This window comes from Heteronotia binoei, chromosome 1, assembly GCF_032191835.1.
Source record: "Heteronotia binoei isolate CCM8104 ecotype False Entrance Well chromosome 1, APGP_CSIRO_Hbin_v1, whole genome shotgun sequence".
Classification (NCBI taxonomy): Eukaryota; Metazoa; Chordata; class Lepidosauria; order Squamata; family Gekkonidae; genus Heteronotia; species Heteronotia binoei.
The window spans coordinates 233,698,025-233,723,262 of record NC_083223.1 but is presented as its reverse complement, the minus strand read 5'-3'; the positions used below and the strand labels follow the sequence as shown (position 1 = coordinate 233,723,262).

General features: G+C 43.3%; 3 protein-coding genes across 5 annotated transcripts in view; 2 read left to right on the top strand and 1 right to left on the bottom strand.

Moving 5' to 3' along the window:
• Window positions 1-17,169, top strand: part of MTIF2 (mitochondrial translational initiation factor 2) — a 33,066-nt gene extending 15,897 nt beyond the window's left edge. For both annotated transcript variants that reach the window (XM_060249372.1, XM_060249364.1), the window contains exons 4-14: window positions 2,674-2,845; window positions 3,181-3,341; window positions 4,943-5,119; window positions 7,497-7,636; window positions 9,031-9,155; window positions 9,980-10,184; window positions 11,005-11,257; window positions 13,458-13,598; window positions 14,882-15,046; window positions 15,969-16,109; window positions 16,681-17,169. In XM_060249372.1, coding sequence (XP_060105355.1) covers window positions 2,674-2,845; window positions 3,181-3,341; window positions 4,943-5,119; window positions 7,497-7,636; window positions 9,031-9,155; window positions 9,980-10,184; window positions 11,005-11,257; window positions 13,458-13,598; window positions 14,882-15,046; window positions 15,969-16,109; window positions 16,681-16,850 — 1,850 coding nt within the window. In that variant the 3' untranslated portion in view covers window positions 16,851-17,169. The remainder of the gene's footprint in view (window positions 1-2,673; window positions 2,846-3,180; window positions 3,342-4,942; window positions 5,120-7,496; window positions 7,637-9,030; window positions 9,156-9,979; window positions 10,185-11,004; window positions 11,258-13,457; window positions 13,599-14,881; window positions 15,047-15,968; window positions 16,110-16,680) is intronic.
• Window positions 17,170-19,744: 2,575 nt separating this feature from the next.
• Window positions 19,745-24,659, bottom strand: RPS27A (ribosomal protein S27a). The gene is made up of 6 exons (XM_060249424.1): window positions 24,215-24,659; window positions 24,011-24,097; window positions 22,571-22,625; window positions 22,260-22,345; window positions 21,402-21,533; window positions 19,745-19,939 (listed from the first exon to the last, which is right to left on the bottom strand). Exons 2-6 carry the CDS (start codon window positions 24,056-24,058, stop codon window positions 19,790-19,792), a joined length of 471 nt encoding a protein of 156 aa, XP_060105407.1. The 5' UTR covers window positions 24,059-24,097; window positions 24,215-24,659; the 3' UTR covers window positions 19,745-19,789.
• Window positions 24,468-25,238, top strand: part of CLHC1 (clathrin heavy chain linker domain containing 1) — a 23,394-nt gene continuing 22,623 nt past the window's right edge. Inside the window, exon 1 of one of the 2 annotated variants that reach the window (XM_060249394.1) lies at window positions 24,468-24,559. The gene's annotated coding sequence lies outside the window, so the exon portion shown is untranslated. Of the gene's footprint in view, window positions 24,572-25,238 lie in introns of both variants that reach the window. The other variant, XM_060249385.1, reaches the window with a different exon arrangement.

Here is a 25,238-nt window from a genome sequence, read left to right as displayed (position 1 = left end):
ATGATACTGGCTGATTTGTTTTCAATTCCCTTCCTAATAATTCCCAGCATGGCGTTGGCCTTTTTTATTGCAAACGCACACTGTCTTGACATTTTCAGTGAATTATCTACCATGACCCCAAGATCTCTCTCTTGGTCTGTCTCTGCCAGTTCACACCCCATCAACTTGTATTTGTAGCTGGGATTCTTGGCCCCAATGTGCATTACTTTGCACTTGGCCACATTGAACCGCATCTGCCACGTTGACGCCCACTCACCCAGCCTCAACAGATCCCTTTGGAGTTCCTCACAATCCTCTCTGGTTCTCACCACCCTGAACAATTTAGTGTCATCCGCAAATTTGGCCACTTCACTGCTCACTCCCAACTCTAAATCATTTATGAACAAGTTAAAGAGGATGGGACCCAGTACCGAGCCCTGCGGCACCCCACTGCTTACCGTCCTCCACTGCGAAGACTGCCCATTTATACTCACTCTCTGCTTCCTATTACTCAGCCAGTTTTTGATCCACAAGAGGACCTGTCCTTTTACTCCATGACTCTCAAGCTTTCTAAGGAGCCTTTGATGAGGAACTTTATCAAAAGCTTTCTGGAAGTCAAGGTAAACAACATCTATCGGGTCTCCTTTGTCCACATGTTTGTTCACCCCCTCAAAGAAATGTAACAGGTTAGTGAGGCAAGATCTTCCCTTGCAGAACCCATGCTGAGTCTTCCTCAATAACCCGTGTTCATCAGTGTGCCTACTCATTCTGTCCTTGATAATGGTTTCTACCAACTTTCCCGGTATTGAAGTCAGACTGACTGGCCTGTAATTTCCCGGATCTCCTCTGGAACCCTTTTTAAAGATGGGGGTGACATTTGCTACCTTCCAGTCCTCAGGAACGGAGGCAGATTTCAATGAAAGATTACAGATTTTTGTTAGAAGATCCACAAGTTCAACTTTGAGTTCTTTCAGAACTCTCGGATGTATGCCATCCGGACCCGGTGACTTATTAGTTTTTAATTTGTCTATCAGTTGTAGGACCTCCTCTTTTGTCACCTCAATCTGACTCAGGTCTTTCAACACCCCTTCCAATATTAGTGGTTCTGGGGCGGGCAAACACTTCTCATCTTCCACGGTGAGGACGGAGGCAAAAAATGCATTCAGCTTCTCAGCCATTTCCCCATCCTCCTTCAGTAATCCTTTTACCCCATGGTCATCCAAGGGCCCCACTGCTTCCCTGGCTGGTTTCCTACTTCTAATATATTTGAAGAAATTTTTATTGTTGGTCTTAATGTTTTTTGCAATATGCTCCTCATAGTCCCTTTTTGCCTGCCTGATCACAGTCTTGCATTTGATTTGCCACTGCCTGTGTTCCCTTTTATTAATCTCACTTGGACTGGTTTTCCACCGCTTAAAGGAGTCCTTCTTACCTTTTACAGCTTCCATTACTTTGTTTGTTAACCATGCTGGCCTCTTCTTATACCTGTTTGTGCCTTTCCTAACTTGTGGTATGTATTTTATCTGAGCTTCTAGGATTATAGTTTTAAATAGTCTCCAAGCTTCCCCAAGGGTTTTGACCGTATTTACCTTTCCTTTCAGTTTCCTCCTCACATGCCTCCTCAATACTGACTTTGGTGGTCCCGAGCACTGATTCAGTGTAAGGGAGCTTTGTGTTTGTGACTAGAGTAGACAATACTGACTTTGGTGGACCCAAGCACTGATTCAGTGTAAGGGAGCTTTGTGTTTGTGACTGGACTAGACAATGCTGACTTTGGTGGACCCAAGCACTGATTCAGTGTAAGGGAGCTTTGTGTTTGTGACTGGACTAGACAGTACTGACTTTGGTGGACCCAAGCACTGATTCAGTGTAAGGGAGCTTTGTGTTTGTGTCTTCTGGTGCAATTTTGTTCTCAGATCCTGTATTTACTTCATCAGTATATGGGATAAGGCACTTTCTCAACTGTGCTGCATAATGCAGCCTATTTATTTTGTCCTGTTTGCTCTGTTGGCTCTATCTGCGCCACCTTCATCACTTTCGGGGTGTGGATCCCCCAGTGGGGTGGTCTCCCGACTCCCTCTGCCGGCTGTTTCTGATAGCCCTGCGCCCCCTCTTTCATTTGATATGTGTCCCGTGCGGGTGCCACCCTCCCGCCGGGAGATGCCGCAAAATGAGCCCCCTTGAGGCTTATGGCGGCAGGGCTCGGGGGAAACGAGCTAGACTGCTGTTCTTTTGAGGGGTTATAGAGTGTTTCGAGCCCGTCCCTGTGGCATCAGTCCCATCGTTGTGGGGCCCAGGGGGCCGGCGCAGCGGCACGCTGAAGCAGCCTGTCGGTCACTTCCAGGTTCCTGTCCTGCATCTCGACCTGTGTTATTAGTGACAGGCTGCTTCGGCGTGCCGCTGCGCCGGCCCCCTGAGTCCCACAACGATGCGACCGATGCCACAGGGACGGGCTCGAAACACTCTATAACCCCTCAAAAGAACAGCAGTCTAGCTCGCTTTGCGCGCGCAACCCTACCTCCCCCCCCCCCCAAGGTGTCCCTGGCTGGCCTTCAGACATTATGGCCACCCTAGGTTAGCTATAGGCCTCATCTGTTGGCTGGAGCATTCATGACAGAGGGTGTCTGTAAATTTGTGTGTCTTCACCGCAATTTAAGCATTATTAAGGACATGTCTTTTTGCTTCTGTAATTAGATCACATATATGAAGCTCTGTTAAACATGGACGTTGATTTAGATGCACTGGAACCAGACTCAGTCTTAAATGAAGTGTGGATCAAGCACATTATTAAGAAATCTGGTATGAAACCTAAATGGGCCAAGCTAAAAGAGGATAAAGTCAAAGAAAATAAAGATGCTGTAAGGAGGTAACATCTTTGGTTCTTCCTGTGTTTGCTTATATCCCCTTTTTTTCCTGTAACTGCTTTTCTGTTCCTGCTTAAGGGAAGCCCTGAGAGATACAAAACCTTTTACAGTGAAAGGGTTACAGTGTTCCATTTAGCCATACATTCTTGAACCTTCCTCTTTCTGTAGAAAGGAGATGTCTGTGCTGGACTTCACTGAGCTGTGGCTTGTGGATGATGATGATAACATGCTGAGATTTGTGTTGCTTAGCATAATTAAGGAGCCCATTAAAAAGACTCTTGAGGAGGAACCCAAGGACAGTTTCTGTCGCAAACAAATGCATTACTGTTTGTTGCAGGCCTCCTGCAGATCCAGCTTTATTAACCCCGAAGCCTCCAGTTGTTACCATACTGGGCCATGTTGACCACGGGAAAACAACTCTTCTTGACAGCCTGCGAAAAACTCAGGTGGCCGCAATGGAGGCAGGAGGCATCACCCAGCATATTGGTGCCTTTCTAGGTATGATTTATTTGTCTGATAACCCCCTTGCTCAGGTTTACTGTTCTAACTGAATGTTGCTTTAAGGGGGGGAAATGTCATTATTTATTAAGTACCAAATGTAGCTTGATCTAGAGTGCACTATGTTTCTTGGGGAAGGGATTGATCTAGATCCAAGGACAATGAGGGACATCTGGGCTGCTTCCTGTCTCAAGGTCGTGGCCCCATTGATGGTCTGTAAAAGGTGGAGGTGAACTTGGCTCAGATCCTGGGATGTTGGGGGGATGCCTGTCTGTTTCCTGCTGTCCCAAAGGCCTCATTGATGACAATAGGAAGCCAGAGGGTGGGGAGCTGTATACAAGCACTATAGAAGAGCTGAGATTGGTTGAATTAAAGTATTCATCCTTCTTTCTGACTAGATTAAGCTGGAAGAAAATTATGCCGCTTGCATTTACTTGCTTCTCCAGTAGTCAGGCCTCGGATTCAGTGGGAGCTCACAGGAGCAGAGCTCCTGAACCTTTCTGAGAGTTCCACCTCCTCCTTCTGAGAGTTCCACCTCCATGTCCATTGAATAGTATGTGCAGCTGCATAACAATCCCTGGATAAGCTCCACCACCTATTTTTCTACAAAATGATTCCTGCCAGTAGTAATGTTGGATCCAGTATGACCCTCAGGGCTTTTAACTAAGTCAACAAGGGTCAGCTGAACTCCCATCAGAAGTGGGGAGCACATTGTCTTTCAAGATCTTCACTTTCCCAACCAGCAGTGTCTTGTCAAGATTTAGTTTCATTTTTTTTCAATCTAACAATTAACCACAGCAGACAGGCAGTGATTCAGGACCTCTACTATGTTACCAGGAGATCTGGATAAGGAGAAACAAAAGCTGGATGACATCAACCTATTGATTATATCCCTCCTCCCCTCTTGCATGGAGTGCCACTGAAAGCTTTCTGATATGAGAAGCCTTCAACAAAGCCTCAGTTTGCTGTAATTCTGAATATGAGCATTTAGGCAAAGTGGAATTTGTGTCTTCGTCGCCTAAATTGTAAATCACATTGTAATCCTAGCTTAGTTTGGGGAGTGGAAATAAACTCCAGTTTGTTCACATTTCTGCATTCAGATGCCATAGCAAAATGAAGTTTGATTGGAAGTCTCCTGGTTTGGGAAGCCTTTGATACTGGGGAAGATGGGACCAAGAATGCATAAATATGAGATTTATTCATGTTCAATTTGGACAGAGACTTATTAAGACATTTGAATGTGCCCCAGACAAATGTTTATAATAGTTGAATGTGTCTTTACAATTCTCAGTTTAGGCATTCAGCGATTGATCCTGCTCTAAATTCTACAGCACGGAATTGCAAGCCTAAGGAGGAATTATTTGAAGAAAGCTTTGTCCTCAGAGAGGGTTTACAGTGGAGCATCGACTGCAGCAGTTGAAGAAGATTTCAGTGTTTAGAAACCAGACACTTATGTCCAGAAATCAGAATTTTTCTTTACTGAAAAGTTATTGCCACCTTTATAGAAATGGCCATTTGTGCCGAATGTTTCATTAAAATGGTGCAGGGAGCACTGAATCTTTATTCAAGACATTATGTGAGTCTTTTCATTGCTTCCGCAGTGCACTTGCCTTCTGGGGAAAAGATCACTTTTCTTGATACTCCTGGCCATGCTGCATTTTCAGCTATGAGAGCAAGAGGAACATATGTCACTGATATCGTAATATTGGTAGTAGCAGCAGAAGATGGAGTAATGAAGCAGACTGTGGAATCTATTCAACATGCTAAAAATGCCAAAGGTAATTCTAATTGATTTTGTTTTAAGGATAAAGCTCTACTTTGACATACTGCACATAGCCCTATCTCCTCTCAGGGTCATCAATACAGTCCTTATCTTTCGGTGCACGAACAAGAGCATTATCTCTTACTAGGAGTAACGCCCGTTGTGAAGAAAAATACAACAGGCTCTAGAACAGGGTGGCCAAACTATGGCTCAGGAGCTACCTGTGGCTCTTTCACAAATGTTGTGTGGCTCTTGAAGCCCCCACTGCTCCGCCAGCCAGCTTGGAGAAGACACTTCTTTCTTTAAATCCCTTCTTCTCAAAGCAAGCTAGCCAGCCGCTTAGAGAATACATTTAAAGTAGCATTCTTTCTATCTCTCTCCCTCCTTGATCTTCCTTCCTGCTTTCCTTGTGACTCTTAAACATCTAATGTCCATGTTGTGTGGCTCTCAAGCATCTGACGGTTATTCTGTGTGGCTCTTAAGCAAGTTTGGTCACCCCTGCTCTAGAAGGAGGCTCTGGGCGAGTGCCTGCCACCCTTGCTGTCTTCCCACCCACCCAAGTGAAGGCATTGACTGCCCCCCTCCCACCTCAAGGGGAGCTAATCTGTGCCATCTAGAGAGCAGTTGTAAATCTGAATGATCTCCTGTGGCTCCCCAGAAGGAAATGGCATTGTACCTGTCTGAGGTCCTATCTCTTCTCAAACCCTATCCTCTCCAGGCCCTATCCCTCCTGAAGTTGGCAACCCTATCTCCTTTCCTTTGTATGCCCCTCTGACTTCAGCTTTCCATTGCCTTCCCTCACCCTGCAACTTCTACATAGGAAAATGACACTAAGGTTTCTGGTGGTTCCCCAGGAGGAAAGACCTTTCTCTCAGAGGCCTGTAGTTATCCTTTGGGAATTTCTTACCAACCTGGAAAGGTACCACTAAAAACCTCTGGGCAAATGCCCCCCCCCCATCTGGCTGTCTTCCCACCCACCTAAGTGAAAGCATTAATTCTCCCCACCTCAAGGGGAGCTGATCTCTGCCATGTATCTGGAGATCAGTTAAAATTCTGAGATTTCTCCAGCCCTCACCTGGAGATTGGCAACAGCAGTTCACCAGGAGGAAAGGCCCTTTCCTCAGAGGCCTGTAGTGATCCCTTAGGAATTTCCCACCCACCTGGAAAGGTACCACTAAAAGCCTCTGGGCAAGTGCCCCCCCCCCCCACAGCCTTGCTATCTTCCCACCCACCCAAGTGAAGGCATTCACTCCCCCTGCCTGCACCTCAAGGGGAACTGATCTCTGCCATCTATCAGGGTAGCAGTTGTAATTCTGAGAGATTTCCAGCCCTCACCTGGAGATTGACAACAGTGGTTCCCCAGGAGGAAAGGCCTTTCCCTCAGAGGCCTGTAGTGATCCTTTAGGAATTTCCCACCAGCTTGGAAAGGTACCACTAAAGGCCTCTGGGCAAGTGCCGCCCCCCCCCCCCCCAGCCTTGCTGTCTTCCCACCCACCCAAGTGAAGGCATTAATCCCTCCACCTCCCTCCCCGTACCTCAAGGGGAGCTGATCTCTGCCATCTGGAAGTTCCTAACCTGGAGTTGCCAACCCTGCGGCCTCTAAGGAAAAGGACAGTCTTTCTTCACAGTGTGTGTGTGGGAGAGGGGGACCAAAGCAGCTGACATCATTCTCCTCATTTCTCTCCCCCCTTTGATCTGAACAAACACTCTGTGAGGCTTCCTTATCTCCTTCTCAGGCAACCATCTTGGGGCAAGGCTGAGGAGAGGAGGGAGAGAGGGAGTGAAAGACAGTAAAGGTGGGACAGCCATGCCCTCTGAGGCGGAGTCAGGCTCCCTGGCTGTTGGAGTGGCCTTCGGAGGCTGTGTGTTCTGGGAAGCCCTCTGTGTGGGCTGTTCACAGGGCCTTTTGTGAGGCCACAGGAGCTCTGCAGCCCTTTCTGAAGCAGGTTGACAGAGAAGAGCTAAGAGATGTAGCTGTCTCTGAGGTAAGACTGCTTCTGGCAGTTTATTCAACATTCCTGGGTCGGAGTAGGCAGGGCAGGGAAGTCAGCCAATGGAATGCCAGAGACACTAACTGATATGTGATGGGCCAGTTGTTTGTTCTCAAAACATTAGCAAATGGCCATCCTCGGTTTGGCCATGGCGATAAGAGAATTATTAATATAGATTGTAAGTGGCTTTGAACTGAGAGGAAAGGCAGGTTGTAAATGCTTTAATAAATATCAATAAGTTGTTCCATTGGAAATGATTAAATAGAAGTGATGTAGCAAATAAAACTACTTTTATTTGAAGGAAGACCTTGCCGGGGGAAAAAAAATCTAACTTTGTTTTTGCCTTTCTCATTCTTTCCTCTTTCTTCTCCCTCCCTTTTTTCATTGCTGTGCTGTTCTCAGTTCCAATTATTGTTGCCATCAACAAATGTGACAAGCTTCAAGCTGATCCTGAAAGAGTGAAGAAAATGCTGCTTGCTCATGATGTGGTTTGTGAAGACTATGGAGGAGATGTTCAGACTATCAACATCTCCGCATTGAAGGTAATGGAGCATTTCAAGGCCATTGTTGTGCAAACTGGGATTTCTGTTTACTTGATTTCTGGAAAATGAAAACAGAATTATGGTGATTCATCTTGGTACATCAGGATCAAAAGGTAGGATGCAAGTGTTTTCAGTAAATAGTGCAATATTCATGTGGGCTGTTTTTGCAACAAGATGACATTCTGAAATCTCTATAGTGTGAAAATCTGTCTTGAACTAGACTGCAGAAAGGGACCAGCAAACATTAGGATATAACATGTTTGCAAACTCAACTTGGCTCATGAACCAAAAGCATGTTGGATTTTTGCACAATCTAGTTCCAGGTGGATTTCTACCATAAGGTGTTTCATTTAATAAATATTATTTAATTAAAAATGTTTATCTGCTGCCTCTCCAGAGGCCTACTTGAGGCAGCTCACAGGGTAAAAATACAATAAAATAATGTTTTTAAAGCACAAATTATGAATAAATTATGAATAATTAAACCAGCCAGGAGAATAAAGACATTCAGGCTAGGAGCAGACCATAAAAACAGCTCTAAAAGATGAGACCCACCCCCACAGTTAAAAGTGAGGGTAAAAAGAAACGTTTTGGCCTGCAAACCTCAAGGTGTGTGTGTGTGGGGGGGTACATTCCAGGCACCACTGCTGAAGAAGCCTGGTCTCTGGTTGCCACGCACATCACCTCTGCAGGCACTGAGAGCAGGGCTCAAGAAGAGGATTGGAAGGACACTACAGGAAGTGTGCAGATGTTTTTGTGTATTTATTGTTTCTATACAGGAAAAAAATCCTCATTGATATATAAATCAAAAAAGTTTTAGTTGGTTCATTTGAGGGAGCCACTGTTGGGTGATGAGAGAATTTTTTTTAATTTGTGAAATTTAGTAATCCACTTGAATAATGAATCATGTATGTTCAAAACTCCAAACAAGAACGAAAGTTGAGTGTAAAGAAAAACTGACTGATGATGATGCAGCTGATGAATGGCTCATGGTAGCAGCCTCTAACTGGTTACTGCATATGGACATATGAAGCTGCCTTATACTGAATCAGACCCTTGGTCCATCAAAGTCAGTATTGTCTTCTCAGACTGGCAGCGGCTCTCCAGGGTCTCAAGCTGAGGGTTTTCACACCTATTTGCCTGGACCCTTTTTTGGAGATGCCGGGGATTGAACCTGGGACCTTCTGCTTCCCAAGCAGATGCTCTACCACTGAGCCATCGTCCCTCCCCATTTTGCAGTTTTGTCCCAGTCCTAAATTGTCTTCTAAGCAAAACTGTTAAGTATTAGGTCTAAAAATCTCCCAAAGTCATTGGTAGAGCTATGTGTCAGGGCTCCGTTTTCTTGATCCTATTGTGACTTGTCATTCTCCACTGAACTCTCTGATTGGGCATAGGGTGACAACTTGATGGCTTTGGCAGAAGCAACTGTCACGCTTGCTGAAGTTTTGGAACTGAAGGCAGACTTCACAGGCCTAGTAGAAGGAACCATCATAGAGTCTCGAACAGACAAAGGAAAAGGGTAAGGCACAGTGTCATGCATCTTTTCATTTTCTGCCAGAACTGTAATCTTTTGCATAATTAGTTATATTGGAATTCCCAACTTTGTTTGAGTAGATACTTATTTTAAACCAGCAACTTTTGGCTCACCGTTTTAAAGCAAGAAGGCACCTACTTTGCATGCCAAAGGTGTTAGATTCTATTCATGGCATCTGCAGTTTTAAAAAGAGGGGAAAGGAAGTCTCTCTGTCTGAGACCCTTGCCAGTCAAAGTAGGTTATATAGAGCTAGGTGGATCAGCGGTCTGACTTTGTGTGAGGTAGCAACTTTTGTTCATGTGATATGTGAACTTGCTAACATTTCTTGCATTGTGCATATTTTTAAAAAATCATGATCCAGAATATTTGCATCATCATTATCTGTATATTGTACACTGGCATAAAAACTTCAGAACTTTTTGGAAAATGTCCACTGAAATTGATTAATGCATACATTTTCTTATACTTTCTTTTCTCACCATTTTGCTGTTTGTAATATAACTTAAAACCTCAGGAGAAAAAGATACTCAATTCAAACTGCAAAATACAGAGCCATTTGAAGACTGCAGGCAGACTCACTCTGTTCGTATCTGGTGCTCTGCACACAGCCATTTGGGTGATAACCACTGAAAACATTTCTCTCTTTTCTGTCTTTAACACCTTCTCAGTGCAATGGGGAAACACTTGAAGAGAAATGTCCTGGTGAAGTCCATGTTTTTTTTCTTTCACAAAACATAAACTGACATGATCTATCTGTACTTACAAATGTGGAACCAAATGTAATTTTCTTTCTTTTCTCCCCCATCTAGTCCAGTAACCACAGCTATTATCCAAAGAGGAACTCTGAGAAAGGGCTGTATTTTGGTTGCAGGAAAAAGCTGGGCAAAAGTGCGCCTCATGTTTGATGAAAATGGCAAGGCAATGGAGACTGCCTCCCCGGGCATGCCAGTGGAGATTGTAGGATGGAAGGATGTTCCTTCAACTGGAGAGGACATACTCGAAGTGGAGACTGAGGTACCATAGTTTTGGGATTTGAACCCAGAAGCTGATTCAGACACTAGACAAATGGGTCAGTTATCCCAGACACCAATCCAGTAGAGGTATAAGAGGGCCTGCTGCAGCAAAGAGATTCTAGAGGAAATGAATGGTTTAGGATGACAACTTGGCTTCAAGTATAGAGTACAAGAACATGTACGAGAACATGACTGGAACTTTAGCCAGTTGTAAGCTAGCTCTGTTCTGTTTTGTTAGAGCTTCTTTCCCCATTTCTCACTAGTGTAGCAGAGAGGAGTCCTCCTCATTTCTGCCCCTTTTCTCTTATTCCACTGAATCCTTTTCCTTTTGCCTTGAGCTTGTTGCTCGTAATAAAGGCTCTGCAGAAGGCAAAGTGTATAGAGCTTTATTTGCTCTTCTAAAATATGACCAAAATGGATGGACTTCTGTATAAAGAGTAATTAGATGGAGCTTTCATATTGAGAAGGAAAATACCTGAGTATCTGATGCTTGAAGAAAACAATAGGGGATGGTTGACTCCATCAGACCCTGGCTGTGAGTTTTGCAGCAGTTCTGTCTGACTCACTGGTGAAGACCTAATGTTAAGCTAGATGGATCCCACTGTATGTATGTATGTATGTATGTATGTATGTATGTATGTATTTATTTATTTATTTCAATTTATATCCCGCCCTCTCCACAAGCGGACTCAGGGCGGCTTACATCATAAAATACAATCAATCCAATAAAACATATAAAACCATAATTTACTTATATCAATTTTAAAACCATTCTATAGCGCTGTGATCCAGCATGGTAATTGTCATGTTCTTCTGCCAAGCAAAGGGCTCGTGAAGTTATTGAATGGAGAGTCTATGCTGAACAACAGGAGAAAATAAAGAAAGATCTAGAGGTCATAGAAGCAAAACAAAAGGAGCACACAGAGGCCTACAAGAAGGAGCGAGAGGGCTTGACCAACATGACCTGGAGGGAGAGAAGGAGAGCCTTGTACAGTTCCAAAAGACATAACTTGTATTGGCGGCCTAAGGAACGAGTGGAGAGTGACAAAAACAAGTTGCCCATCATTATCAAAGGTCAGGTTCTGTTTACTTCTTTATCCTGACGCGCAAAGCTATACTGTGAGGCTGGAGTTTTTCAGCTCCAGCATCAGCCCACAAAACTTACCATCCACATCAGTGGAATTCAGATTTTCCCTGTGAGAGAAACAAAGCAAGAGGAGCCAGGCTTGACTCAGTGTAAAAAATAAGCAAGCTGTAGGCAGAGGGGAATGCCCTGTGGGGCACTGTGGCAGCAGGGACCATAAAGAGACCTCCAGGAGGGGTAGAGAGGAAGCTGGAATGAAAGTTGTTGCAATAGACCAGGGTGGCCAAACTGTGGCTTGGGAGTCACCTGTGGCTCTTTCACACATATTAGATGACTCTCCTCACCACCCATCAGCCAGGCATTTGTCTCTTTAAATCACTTCTCCAAGCCAAGCCAGCAGTTTAAAGTTGTTTTCTTTCCACCTCCCTCTCTCCTTTATTTGCCTTCCTTCCTTCCTTTCTCCCCTCCCTCCCTCCCTCAAACATCTGATGTTTATTCTATGTGGCTCTTACTTTAAGTTTGGCCACCTCTGCAATAGACCCTTCAGTAACCGTTAGGAAAGGAGCCATGGAAAGAGCCTCAGACTGAAGCAGCCAGTTCCTTACAAGGAGACATTGGGCTCATTGGGCCTTCCTCTTGGGAGTACTAAATACTCCTATCCTGACATCATAATGCATGGTAGTAAAGGAGATTGTAAAAAGCATCTCTTTTCTCCAGTAATGGCCTTGGACCCCAGCTCCCTCACAGCATTTCAGTCAGGAAGTTTGAGAAAGTTTGTAGTGGCTCTTTCAGAAAGGAGGAAAAATCAGTTTATGGGTGCTGAACAACAGATGTAGCTTTAAAAGGTTCCTAATGCCCATCTACTTTCAGTAGCTTGGGAAATCATTGCTGCTAAGTGCAAGAGTCACAGGAACATAGGTAAGGAAAGGAAAAAGGAAAGGTCCCCTGCGCAAGCACCAGTCGCTTCCGACTCTGGGGTGACGTTGCTTTCACAACATTTTCACGGCAGACTTTTTTACGGGGTGGTTTGCCATTGCCTTCTCCAGTCTTTTACACTTCCCTCCCCCCCCCCCCCAGCAAGCTGGGTACTCATTTTACCGACCTCGGAAGGATGGAAGGTTGAGTCAACCTTGGGCTGGCTACCTGAATCCAGCTTCCGCCGGAATTGAACTCAGGTCGTGAGCAGAGAGATCAGACCACAGTACTGCAGTACTGCTGCTTTACCACTCTGCGCCACGGGGCCACTTATTGGTAAGAAAGCCAGGGTCAATTACATCTGGCACACTAGCCGTGGAAAAACCAACTTGGCTGCCTAAGCTAAATACAGGCCAAACAGACCCAGATAGTTTTGCTGGAGTTGGGCTTTCTTACTCTGTACTGAGCAAAACTCTAATGCAGATAGAATCCCAAATCTGAGGTAGGGTTACCATATTTTTTTAAAAAGCAAAAAAGAGGACATATTTCCTGAATGACTACTTCAAACAAGTAATCACTATGTCAAATCTCAGTGTTCCCTCTAAGCTGAGTTAATGTGAAAAATGGCCCTAGAGCAAGCTAATTGATGCAGTCGCTCACAACTTTAATGCCAGTAGCTCACAAAGTAGAATTTTTGCTCACAAGAGTCCACAGCTTAGAGGGAGTATTGACTAAGTATTCCTAGAATATTCCTAGAACTTTGTTGGTCTTAAAGGTTCCATTGGACTCTAAACTTTGTTCTGATGCTTCAGACCAACACAGCTACTCACCTGGATCTAGGAATATTTCTAACCTCCCAACCCCAAAAGAGGACATTTCCCTCAAGTTTTTTCTTTTTATTTTATACTCTTGGGTTTGGGGAAGAGTGTTTCTTTTTTCCCTTTTTTTGGGGGGGGGTACTTTTCAGTTTGTTGTCCTGCTTCTTTAGTTGCTTTGTTTCCTGATTTATATGTTCTCTGTGTTGTTGTCACAGTCCTTATTGATTTGTGTGTTATATACGTGAAAAAATCTTATAAATAAAAGATTTTTAAAAATAGATATGGAGCAAAAGCCATTAGGAACCTTCCAAAGTTGCCCTTGTTCAGCTCCCATGAATGAAATTGGAAACTAATACAGAAAATCCTGGTGGACAAATCTTAGTATTGATATTTCATAATTTGTTTTTTCTTGATGTTTTTCTTCTGCACTGCAACTAATACATTCTTGTCCATCCAGGTGATGTTGATGGTTCTGTGGAAGCCATTTTGAATATCCTTGATACCTATGATGCCAATGAGGAGTGTGAATTAGATGTGCTCCATTTTGGGATTGGGGATATAAGTGAAAATGACCTGAAACTTGCAGAAACATTTCAAGGTAGCAGACACTGAGGTGATCTGTATGAAATGGTGTGGATATTTGATTGTTAGACACCTTTGACTTTCACTTTTCCAACAGCGTAACTGGCTGCTCAGTAAATAGCTGAGAAATGCTCTGATAAAAAGGTGTATATCAGGTGCACCGTAGTGAATGACTGAATTATCATAGCGGAAAGCAGAATAGAATGTGAAGCCCTCTCCTTGTCGTAAGTCAGAGGGGAAGAGGCATCTTGGCCCTCTTAATGTAGATGTGCGCTGTTATTGTATTTATTTTATTTAAAACGTTTATTAGACATCTTTCTTCCTTATAGAGCTCAAGGTAGCTTGCAAAGTATATAAGATCCATAAAATAAGAGTACTTAAAAACACAGAAGACAAGATGTCAGTCTGATAGCATCTCCTAGGTGCTTGTATGTGCAGCTTCTGATCCAGGGTTGGAAACTACACATGCAACTCCTCTTCTTCAGCGTTACACATCTTGGATCGGGGCATTAAAATATTGGGTTGGATCCAGTAGAAATTTCCAATGGCATAAAAGGATCGCCATCAGCAGAACGGGACTTTTTAACCTTTCCCCTCCCATTGCAGCCTGAAATCTCCCCAAAATGCTCATCCTGGGATACCCCAAAGAACAGCATGAGGGACAAACTAGGGGTCCACTGTGAGATGAGGGAATTGACAAAATTCCCCTCCTTTCCATTAGTAGAACTTGACTGGTGGATCCAGCCCATGGACTATCCTAAAATACATGTTGCTTCAAACAGGAATCTGGTTGGAAAAAATGGTATTCTTAGTGTTGCTTGTTAAAGTGGTTGTCTTTGGGACTGTGTGAACCTTGTACAAGTGCAGCAGTTGAGAGTGGATTTGGGAAGTCTGGGAGAAGAATTCAGCATCATGAGAACTTTTCTTCTTTTTTATTACAAAATGTTACATCTCTGTGACTGTGAAGTTTGTCTTGAAACTGTATGTGTAGATCTCAAAGCAACAGTGGGATACTCAGAAGGGTTTTCAGCATTCAGGATACCATGTAACTTCTTGTCATTTCCATGACTTGCAGAATTATGCAAAATAAGTGAATGCATATTTTCATAATTCATTCATGTTGCTTAGTTCAGCATATCTTGGTGCCAAACTTGTCAGGTTGCTACAGATTTTTTTCTTTGCTGTAAGAGTACACTTGCAGTTTAATAAGCAGTACAGCTCTTCTACATAAAGTGCTTGTGTTTAGTAGTAATCTTTAAGAACTACAATAATTTACATTTTCCTCCCCCGGCTTCTCAGGTATTGTGTATGGGTTCAATGTGAATGCAAGCAAACCTATTCAGCAGTTGGCCGCTAAAAAGGACATAAAGATTAAAATCCACAATATCATCTACCGACTGATCGAGGATTTGCAGGAGGAGCTGAGCTGCACATTGCCCAGAGCTGTGGAAGAGCATATAATAGGTATCCCTTTTAAATATCAGGTGTTAAAATCAAAATATCGAGGTTATTGCCTTTTGGCTGCTTATGGCTTCCCGGCAATAAGAGTACACCTGCAGTCCAAGTTTTAGAGTTTAATAAGCAGAACAGTTCTTCTAAATAAAGTGCTTGTGTTTAGTAGTAACCTTTAAGAACCACAATAATTTACATTTCCCCCTGCCCTGGCCTGTCAGGTATTGTGTATGGGTTCAATGCGAATTCAAGTCAATCAAACTACGAAGAAGGTTATTGCCTTCAACTAGTTCCCGTTGGGAAAAATGATACTGGAGTAGATAAGAACATAAGAGAAGCCATGTTAGATCAGGCCAATGGCCCATCCAGTCCAACATTCTGTGTCACACAGCGGCCAAATATATATATATATATATATATATATACACACACACACACACACACTGTGGCTAGATGGTTTGATCCAGCCAGGTTCTTCTGATGTTCAGTGGACAGTAGAATTTTTGTAGTAGAGAAACAGACTTTTAAAGCTCCAGTATTAAGAAAGTGTGAATAAGAAAGTGTGCAGGGCTCTGGGTTTGCCATGACTCTGGGGAAACAAAAAAAAATACAGCATGTTCTTAGGAATGTTAGATCTGGCTTCTTGAAAACCTTAGCTCTTAAGACTGTTAAGGAATGCCTGAAAATGTAAAATGGCAGTTAGCAGAGTTAGCTGAATAATGTTTTCAGGGGTTGGACTTCAGGGACAGAGTGGCTTCTTCCGTTAAGCACACTACATAATAAAAATGATAAGGTTGACACATTTCCTCAGTTGAAAAACTAATATTTGTGGAATATTTAATGACTGGAACTAGAATGTTGGTGTTATCCCTTTAAGAAACAGCTGACTACTTTTGATAATTATAAATCTTATGTTTCCATTTATTTTCTGCAGGAGAAGCTGCTGTTTTAGCTACATTTGAAGTCACAGTAGGGAAGAAAAAAGTTCCAGTGGCTGGCTGCAGGGTACAGAAGGGACAACTGGACAGAAAGATGAATTTTAAATTAATTCGTAAAGGAGACGTTATTTGGTCAGGTGAGTAAGGTGACCTGTTATTTGCTGGTTAATTTTAAGGCCTTTTTCTCATCTCTCAAGTCATTGAGCAATGCTTAGCTATAACCACGCTGCAATCTGATCGTGATTTTATATCATTTCCTCCCCTCAAAGCTGAAATTTGATTACTAGCTTGTCATTGAGAAATCAGTTACAGCCCATATAGAACTGGAATTTAAATAGCTCTGCATTAAAGTACAATGGACCGATCCCAGTTCATACATCCAGCCACTGGGAAACCTGGCCTTACTTAAGTCACACAGGCCTTTTAAAGTGTAATGTTCTACAAGGCTTAGTGACTCATCACCAGTAAGAAACTTGAGTTAAAAGAGCTCCGCATATGCTTCTGAGTTCTGAAAGTGCTTTATCAGTGGCTTCTAGCTGTGGTAACTGAGGGGAACCTCTACATTCCCAGAAACAGGAGGCACATCAGGGAAAAGTCCCTGCTTCTGTGCGAGACAGGACGCTGGACTAGATGGGCCACTGGTCTGATGCAGCAGGGCTCTTATGTTCTTATATTTCAATTTGTTTTTTTCATGTTCATTAAATCTAGGCAACTTGTCATCACTGAAGCACCACCAGGATGACATCTCTGTAGTGAAGACTGGCATGGATTGTGGACTCAGTTTTGAGAAAAACATAGAGTTTCAAGTTGGCGACGAGATTGTTTGCTTCAGTGAAGAGAAGGTTGAACAAAAAATTTCTTGGGAACCAGGATTTTGAGTTTTACAGCAGCTGTGAGACACTGGAACTATGGCTCACTCTTTAAAAATCATTGCATAATGGAACGTTTTGTGAAGCAAGTTACACTGTAAAAATTACAGTTGATCCTGACATTTTAGAAATGGTTACTAAGAAAAGAATTTCCATTTTTACCACATTGTGGTGGTTTAGCAGATTCAGCTGCGGATGATGGTATAGCTGTTTTAGGAGCTACAAAGTGGGACATATGAGAACTTCGTTGGATGCCTGATTTATACATTTGGGGAAAAAACCACAAGAGCTCAGTTCAGGCTGGACCAAAATATAATTTTGCTGAGCATATCTGACTGTATGAGTATTTATTAAAATGAGGGCGACGGTACTGGTGTAGTACAGTTCTGTTCAAGCAGGAGAGTAATTTCATACATCCATAGGGTCACACACTCATGTAAAGCAGTAATCCCAAATGTGGCACCCCAAGGATACTGTGTTCACTTAACACTTGCTTACCTCTTTTCCTCAAAGCATACAGCTAATCATGTATTTCAGGAAAACATGCATTCAGAAACAGCTGTCATCTCCATAAAAGGATGGCTCGCTTTGGAATCTTGCAGCATTTTGTGACTAGCCCAAGCCCATGGCAGCCATGTTATGGTAGCATCTACTATTAGTCAAAATTTCAGAAATAGTCACAGACCCCCTAGGGATGTCCACCCCTAGGTGAGACCTGGGGATCCCCTAGAATTACAGGTCATCTCCAGATTGAAGAGATCAGTTCCACTGGAGAAAATGGATGCTTTGGAGCAGGGGTGACTGAACCTGCTTAATGTAAGAGCCACACAGAATAAACATCAGATGTTAAGAGAACTGCAAGATGTAGACGTAGGATCTTTGAGAGTCACAAGACAGGAAGGAAAAAAGGCAAATAGATGGAGATGAAAAAAAGCAACTTTAACTTTACATGTATTTTCCAAGCCGCTGGCTGGCTTGGAGAAGTGATTTAAAGAGACAAATGCCTTTTCCAAGCCAGCTGACGGGGCAGTGGGGGCTTTTGAGAACTACAATGTGTGTGAAAGAGCCACATGTGGCTCCGAAGCCGCAGTTTGGTCACCCCTGCTTTGGAGGATGGCCTGTGCAGCACTGTTTCCCACTGAGGTCCCAGTCCTCAGGTTCCATCTCCTAATCTCCAGGAGTTTCCCAGTCTGGAGTGGCGACCCAGCCCAATAAACTCGTATTTATGACTTAAAGAACTTGACCTGAAGAGTTCTTTTTGACAGTTTTCAAATAGATGTCAATTATACCTTTTCATCCTAAAGATAATTCAAAGAATGGTCCTTGATCAGTGAATAAAAGTGCTAGCATAAACCTAGTAAAAGTACTTTCATAAATATTACCAGCACACCCTTAATGTGAAGATACCTTTTTCTCCTTTTCTGTGTGTTTTCTTAAATAAGTTATAATTCAGGAAAGTCCATTTCTGTTGAGCTTGATAAAATCCTGCTTGTTACTCTTCTTCCCAGAACATGTGATATAGTGGGAAATGAAAGGGGGGGAGTAAAGAGGGAAGTGCTTCAGTTGGTTCTTGCTGAGTGCAAAAGACACACCCACCAAATGGGTGGCCAATATGAAAGGGGTTTTCTTTTCTGGAGATTATCAGTAGAAAAACAGCACTGCAGGAAAGAACTCTTCCTCTACCAGCCTCCTTCAGCTGGCAGTGCAAAAGGCTGCATTAAGCTAAAACAAGTGGTTAAATCCAGAACATACAGAGTGGCAGCCGAAGATCTTTCCAGCAGCTTCCTTAACCAAGCCTTGCATGCCTACTATATGGTATATTTGGGAATGGGGCAGGATGTACTGAGACACTATGACTCAGCAAGCTGCTGGTCGAAATGTTAATACTGAAAAAAAATTATTTTTACCCAATTCTCCATCTCCCAAATTTAGTCCCACAGACTCTGGCTTTCTTCTGTCATCACTGTGGGTATAGAAATCCCTACATTTAAACCTTCTATGCCAGGTTTCCAAACATCCTATAGGATAGGAATATGACATGGGCTGACTGTGTGCAATCCCTGAAAACTATCGTGAATTGGATCACTAGAGCCAGAAAGCTATATGCCACTGGCGCACACGGGGAATGAGCTGCATGGCAATGAAGCAGAAACAAAAATGCACATCCTGTTTTTAACACAGTGAACAAAATTCAGCATCAAGGAGGAACTGGCACTATCAAAGAAGTCCACTAAATACCATTATCCTAGTCCCCTGAGGAGGCTGTTTTGATATTATATGTTTTGATATTGAGCCTGCCTCAGCGGGGAGGGCGGGATATAAATAAAAGTTTATTATTATTATATTATCCATGTGGACAGACAAGAATTTATATACTTCATTTAGAATCCAAGTTGCTCTCTCTATCCAAAGACACTGAGCCCACGGTCCATTGGGCCAATTTAAGAAGCACTGTTCTTATGACTGCAAGATGCCATTTGCCTGGCCACTGGAAATGGTAACCAGATTACATTAAACCAAGGTAAAGGCAGTCACAGAATTCAGGTTCCCTGCAGATTTTGTTTTAAAGGAAAGCATCCTCTAGCCGTACAAGCTGCATAATCTTAAGAGCCTGAAAACGAAGCTTGCTACGTAGCTTCAGAAAACATTTACAACAATTGAGCACCAGTCTCCTTTCTTTAGTTATCAGAGCAGTGGGATTAATGCTGTATCCTATGACACTGTGGATAGTGCAACAGCAACAAGACCGTGTGGCAAGCTGTTGTCCCTCCCAGTCCTTTGTGACTAGCTCACATTCCCACATCTTTCCTCCTCTGCACCTTTATTGCACATTACTCCATTGCAAGCTAAGCAGTGTTTTAGTCTCTCCGCCCACTTGTTTGCCCTCAGAATCAGAGAAACAGTAATATTTGAAGATTTTTATTACAATATTACTACAATAGACACATTTACTTGTCTTCTGGCTTGTTGAAGCAATATGTCAAACAGCACTTGCCACAATAGTGTCTGTCAAAATGACTAGCCATGAACACTCCAGCCCCACATTCTTCAGAGGGACACTCTCGCCGCAGACGGCTGATTTTGCCATTCTCATCCACCTGCAAGAAGAGAAGCACAATCAGCACTGCATTAGTTCCCCTACCTGACTTTCAAATACAAAAGCTCAGTTTTTGTAGTCATAATCACCTCAGAGCACAAGTTTAGAGCAATTAACTTCCCCCTGCAGCAGTGTGCTGTAGTGACAAGTTCTGATTAGGATGTGGGAAACCCAGCTTTAAATCCCCACACTGCCATGGAAGCAAACGGAGAAGCTGTAGGCCAGTCACCCTCTCAGCCTAATACACCTCACTGGATTGTTAAGGATAAAGTGCAGGAGGAGAATGATGTATAAAAGGTGCTTCAGGTCTCCATTGGGAAGACAAGTGAAGTATAAATATCTAAATTTCATTCAGTCTGACTACCTTAGCTAGAAGTATGAATCAGCTGTACTGATGCATTAATTTACCCCATCTGACTAACGTGTTCTGTTTATGAAGAAAAAGAGATTGGATTTATACCCCACCCTTCACTACCCAAAAGAATCTCAGAGCAGCTTACAATCTCCTTTCCCTTCCCCTCCCTGCAACAGATACCCTGTGAGGTAGGTGGAGCTGAGTAAGCTCTAACAGAAACTGCTCGAGAGAAACAGCTCTGTGAGAATCTTTGAGTGACTGAAGGTCATAGCAGGTGCATGTGGAGTGGGGAATCAACCCCAGTTCTCCCAGATAAGAGTCTGTGCACTTAACCACTACAAGAAACTGGCTTATAACAGTCATCTGAATGAGACTGGGATATATTCTGGTTAAGAACATAAAAGAAGCCATGTTGGATAAGGCCAATGGTGCATCCAGTCCAACACTGTGTCACACAGTGGCCAAAAAACCCAAGTGCCGTCAAGAGGTCCACCAGTGGGGCTAGAAGCCCTTCCACTGTGCCCCCCCTCCCAAGCACAGGAATACAGAGCTTCACTGCCCCAGACAATAAACTGTGGCCAATAACCACTTGATGGACCTCTGCTCCATATGCTTATCCAATCCCCTCTTGAAGCTGTCTATGCGCCGCCACCTCCTGTGGCAGTGAATTCCACATGTTAATCACCCTTTGGGTGAAAAAGTACTTCCTTTTATCAGTTCTAACCCGACTGCTCAGCAATTTCATTGAATGCCCACGAGTTCTTGTATTATGAGAAAGGAAGAAAAGTACTTCTTTCTCTACCTTCTCAATCCCATGCATAATCTTGTAAACCTCTGTCACCTCGCAGTCGACATTTCTCCAAGCTAAAGAGCCCCAAGCGTTTTAACCATTCTTCATGGGGAAAGTGTTCCAACCCTTTAATCATTCTTGCCCTTTTCTGCACTTTTCCCAATGCTATATCTTTTTTTAGTTTGTCTGTGTGAAAACAAATACAACAGCCTACGACATCCACTGAGAACTTGCAAACCTTAAAGCAATTTTTTTTGCTGCTGACCCTATTCTTACCACTTCACCCGAGAAATCTCTTGTAATGGAAGTTATCCTTACCTTGTAGTATTTAAGGACAGCAAGCTTCACCTTCTTTCTCTTATGTTTGTTCTTCTTAGGGGTGGTGTAAGACTTCTTCTTTCTCTTCTTTGCACCACCACGAAGTCTCAGCACAAGGTGAAGGGTAGACTCCTATTTTTAGTAAGCAAACTTTGTTAAGAGAAAACATAATTTTGACAACATAGTGGCAACAGCTAGTGTTGGGCAGGCTTGGTTCTCTGCTCACTTGCAAAGCTCACTAGGTGGCCTTGGATAAGTCATTCAGTCTAACCTATCTCACAAGACTGTTGTGAGGACAACATCACTGCTTCCTGACAGATGGTAATAAATGTAAGAAATTACAAATAATCACTCTGCGTTATCATCTTGCAACCGGCTCCTGAAACAAATCAAACACTGGATTGCCATGAATAGAAAACAATACCAATAACTATTCAACATTAACCATAACAAAACATCATATTTTAAAATCTCATGGTTGCTAAATTTACCACTTGTTCAAGGGGATCTTTTTGGATTGAGCAATGCCAGGATAAGTTCTGCATGCTCAAAGTTTGCTATATACTCCTGTAATTATGCAAGAGTCAAACCTCCAGTTTGTTTCTGCCAAAGTTCTATCACACTCTTAAAGATTTAAAGGTTAAAAGCTGAAAGAACACAAAACAATTCTGCATAAGCTTCCACCCTTTGTACACAAACCAATTCCCCCATCCTTTTACTACGGAATGCATAGGGAATACTGTCACCACTTTCTCTTTTGTCTAATGAATGGCTAAGGGGGATCTTCTCCCACAATAACATTAAGGCATGCACTTGTTTTGTAATTTGTTATATTAAAGGACACAAGAGGGCAGATACCTTCTGAATGTTATAATCAGACAGAGTGCGCCCATCTTCCAACTGTTTGCCAGCAAAAATCAATCGTTGTTGATCAGGAGGAATTCCTAAGTAAATAAAAAATAAAGTTTTAAAGCATCAAAAGCAATACCAACCAGCCTCTCTCATTCCAGTTGTATGTCAGTCTCATGGCTTTCAACAGAACTTATTCTCAAGTATGCATGGCCAGAACAGCATGAATAAGTTCTTTTCTAAAAAGCAACTGAAATGATCCAACCCAATGTGAGAACATATTAGAAGCAAAAGACTTGCCAATCAACAGTGAAACCTACCTTCCTTATCCTGGATTTTGGCCTTGACATTTTCTATAGTATCAGAGGGTTCAACCTGTTATAAAAGTTAAAAATCAGCAATGAAACTCTTGAAACCTACCGCCCTTTTCTAATCTACTGCACTTCTCAATACATGCATGTTCCTAGTTGCACAATACTGCAGTTCCACACTGTAGACATTGTTTTATGCATGTCTATCCAGAGCCCTGTGGTGCAGAGTGGTAAAGCTGCAGTACTGCAGTCCTAAGCTTTGCTCACGACCTGAGTTCGAACCCGACGGAAGCTGGGTTTCAGGTAGCTGGCTCAAGGTTGACTCAGCCAAGGTCGGTAAATTGAGTACCCAGCTTGCTGGGGGGAAAGTGTAGATGACTGGGGAAGATAATGGCAAACCACCCTGTAAAAAGTCTGTCGTGAAAATGTTGTGAAAGCAACGTCACCCCAGAGTTGGAAACGACTGGTGCTTGCACAGGGGACTACCTTTTTTTTTTACCCAGAAATCAGCCACAGATTGCAGCTTTTACATCACATATAAGCTCACATATGAAGTACCAGTGGTCTTCCCAAAGCCAGGCAAATGGGCCAACTGTGAATAGGGTGACCAGAAAAAATCAAACTAAGTAATCATCATTAAGAATAATTCTATTTGCATCCCCTATTTCAGAGCCTCTTGTTGCTTAGTCTGTCTGGGTCAGGCACAGCCAAACTGCCGCTTGGAAGCCACATGTGGCTGTTTCACACATATCATGCGGCTCTGGAAGCCCGCACTGTCCCTTCAGCTGGCTTGAATTTCCCTTTAAATAACCTCTCCTCAAAACTCCACCTTTTATGGCAAGGCCTTTGGCTTAGTTTTTGTAGGAATAATGTCAAATCATGTACAATAATATTAGGCTTACATAAGCCAATATTCTTTCCCACCCGCTGTCTCAACACTGTCAAAATTCAGCAATAATCATTTAAGATCAGAGACCTTGAAAATAAAAACTGATGTTATCCTGCAAAGCAGTGATGGCCATTAGCAAAGAAAGGTTTTTGAAGTGGGTAGAGAGGCACAGGTCTATCGGACATGCTGGACAAACAAAACCTTCATATTCAGAGGTAGCGTAGTTCCGGGGGGAGCGGGGGCGGGTGGAAGAGGCTTTGGTCTCTGCCCTGTTCGCTGACTTTCCAAGGGAATCTAATCCATCATTTAGACTGATCCAGAAGGACTCTTCTGGTTGTTCTGCGAAGCGCAGCGTACACTGCCATTCTTGATTATTAACAATAGTCAATAATAAGGAAAAACGAAAGCCAATGGGAAAAGAACCAAGCTATAAAGTTTTAAAAGGGCCGAAACCCATCCAAACAGCAGCGACCTACAGGCCTAAAGCTCAGCCTCTCTGTAACAAGCCCTGGCCTAGTCCGGTGAATCCCAGCCACCATTTATGTCTTTGGCTTCCTCACCTCGAGGGTGATGGTTTTCCCAGTTAGGGTTTTCACAAAGATCTGCATGGCGGCTGCTCCAGGCGCGGCCGCTGGCGTCGCTTACACCTAAGGAGGCAACAAACGGAGAAAATATAACAGTCAGAAGGCGGGCAGGCCCCAGGCCGCACAAGAGGCCTTGTAAAGGAGAACGTGGAAGGCGCGAGGGACGGAGGAAGAACTCACCAACGTCCTCCTCGAGGAATGGCGAACACCGGAAAGAGAACGTACCACATCCTTGCACGGGGTTTCCGAGGCTGCGGAGAAGGAAAAGGCGGGACCTTAAGCCGACGGTAGGACTACAACCCCCAACGTGCATTAGTACCTAATAAACATAGAAGGCTACGATGGGAGTGCTAGTTCTTGCGGGAAGTGACGCGCACAGGCGGTAGTCTCACCTCACGCGGAGATATATATTTTGAAAGGCTCATCGGGAGTTGTAGTCAAGCAACCAATAAACCGCATTTCCCATAAGGCACCGGCTCTCTCCCCCCCCCCCCCCGGACTAACTCTGCTTGGTTACGACCAACAGTGATTCTCTGGGTGAGTCTACGGGGGAGGAGGTGGGAGAGTTTGGAGGCAGGGGGTCGTCTCCAGTGGCTTCAAACTATGACCAGTTTTCCATTCGGAAAGCTTGATAGGGAACAAACCTTTCATTCATTATACAGGTGATTTCACTCTAGCTGTTTTGAAAGCTCTCTCAGAACAAAGGCCAGTGAGAAACAGAAATTCATCCTAAATTCAGGTCTAAAAATGTAGGACATGCTGTCCTTCCAACATCTGAAAGCTATTGAAATCTCCAACTGGTCCTCCAAATTCTTCCTCCTGAGTGGGATATGAGGCTCTGTGAGAGAAAGAATGACACCAGCTAGATAAAGTATCCCATTAAGATGTTTCAACCTGATGCTGATTAAAGCAGCTTTGAACATAATTGCTTTATAAACCACTCCACATTCCCTATGAAAGCATTTGGGCACACCTTGAGAAATGTTAACATACATCTTCTTAGCATGCCATGGAGGAGGAAAGGAACTTGAAGCTTCTACTAGATGAGGGAATTCCAGACTTTCACATTAACAAACAGACCATAACAGATAGAGCTGATCTGGTTAACTGCTCAAACATTCAGCTAATAAAAGTTATATCTCTTCATAAATACTTCAGGGTCATTATATCCAGTTCTCTTCACTGCTTCATTCCCCTGTGGGCT

What these genes read in the sequence shown, in the direction of transcription:
- RPS27A (XM_060249424.1), bottom strand. Translation starts at nt 24,058, where the DNA reads ATGCAGATCTTTGTGAAAACCCTAACTGGGAAAACCATCACCCTCGAG. An exon ending in CAAAATCCAGGATAAGGAAG is followed by an intron (nt 22,346 to 22,570) that starts GTAGGTTTCACT and finishes TTATTTACTTAG; the next exon opens with GAATTCCTCCTGATCAACAA. An exon ending in CTGTCCTTAAATACTACAAG is followed by an intron (nt 19,940 to 21,401) that starts GTAAGGATAACT and finishes CTCTTCTTGCAG; the next exon opens with GTGGATGAGAATGGCAAAAT.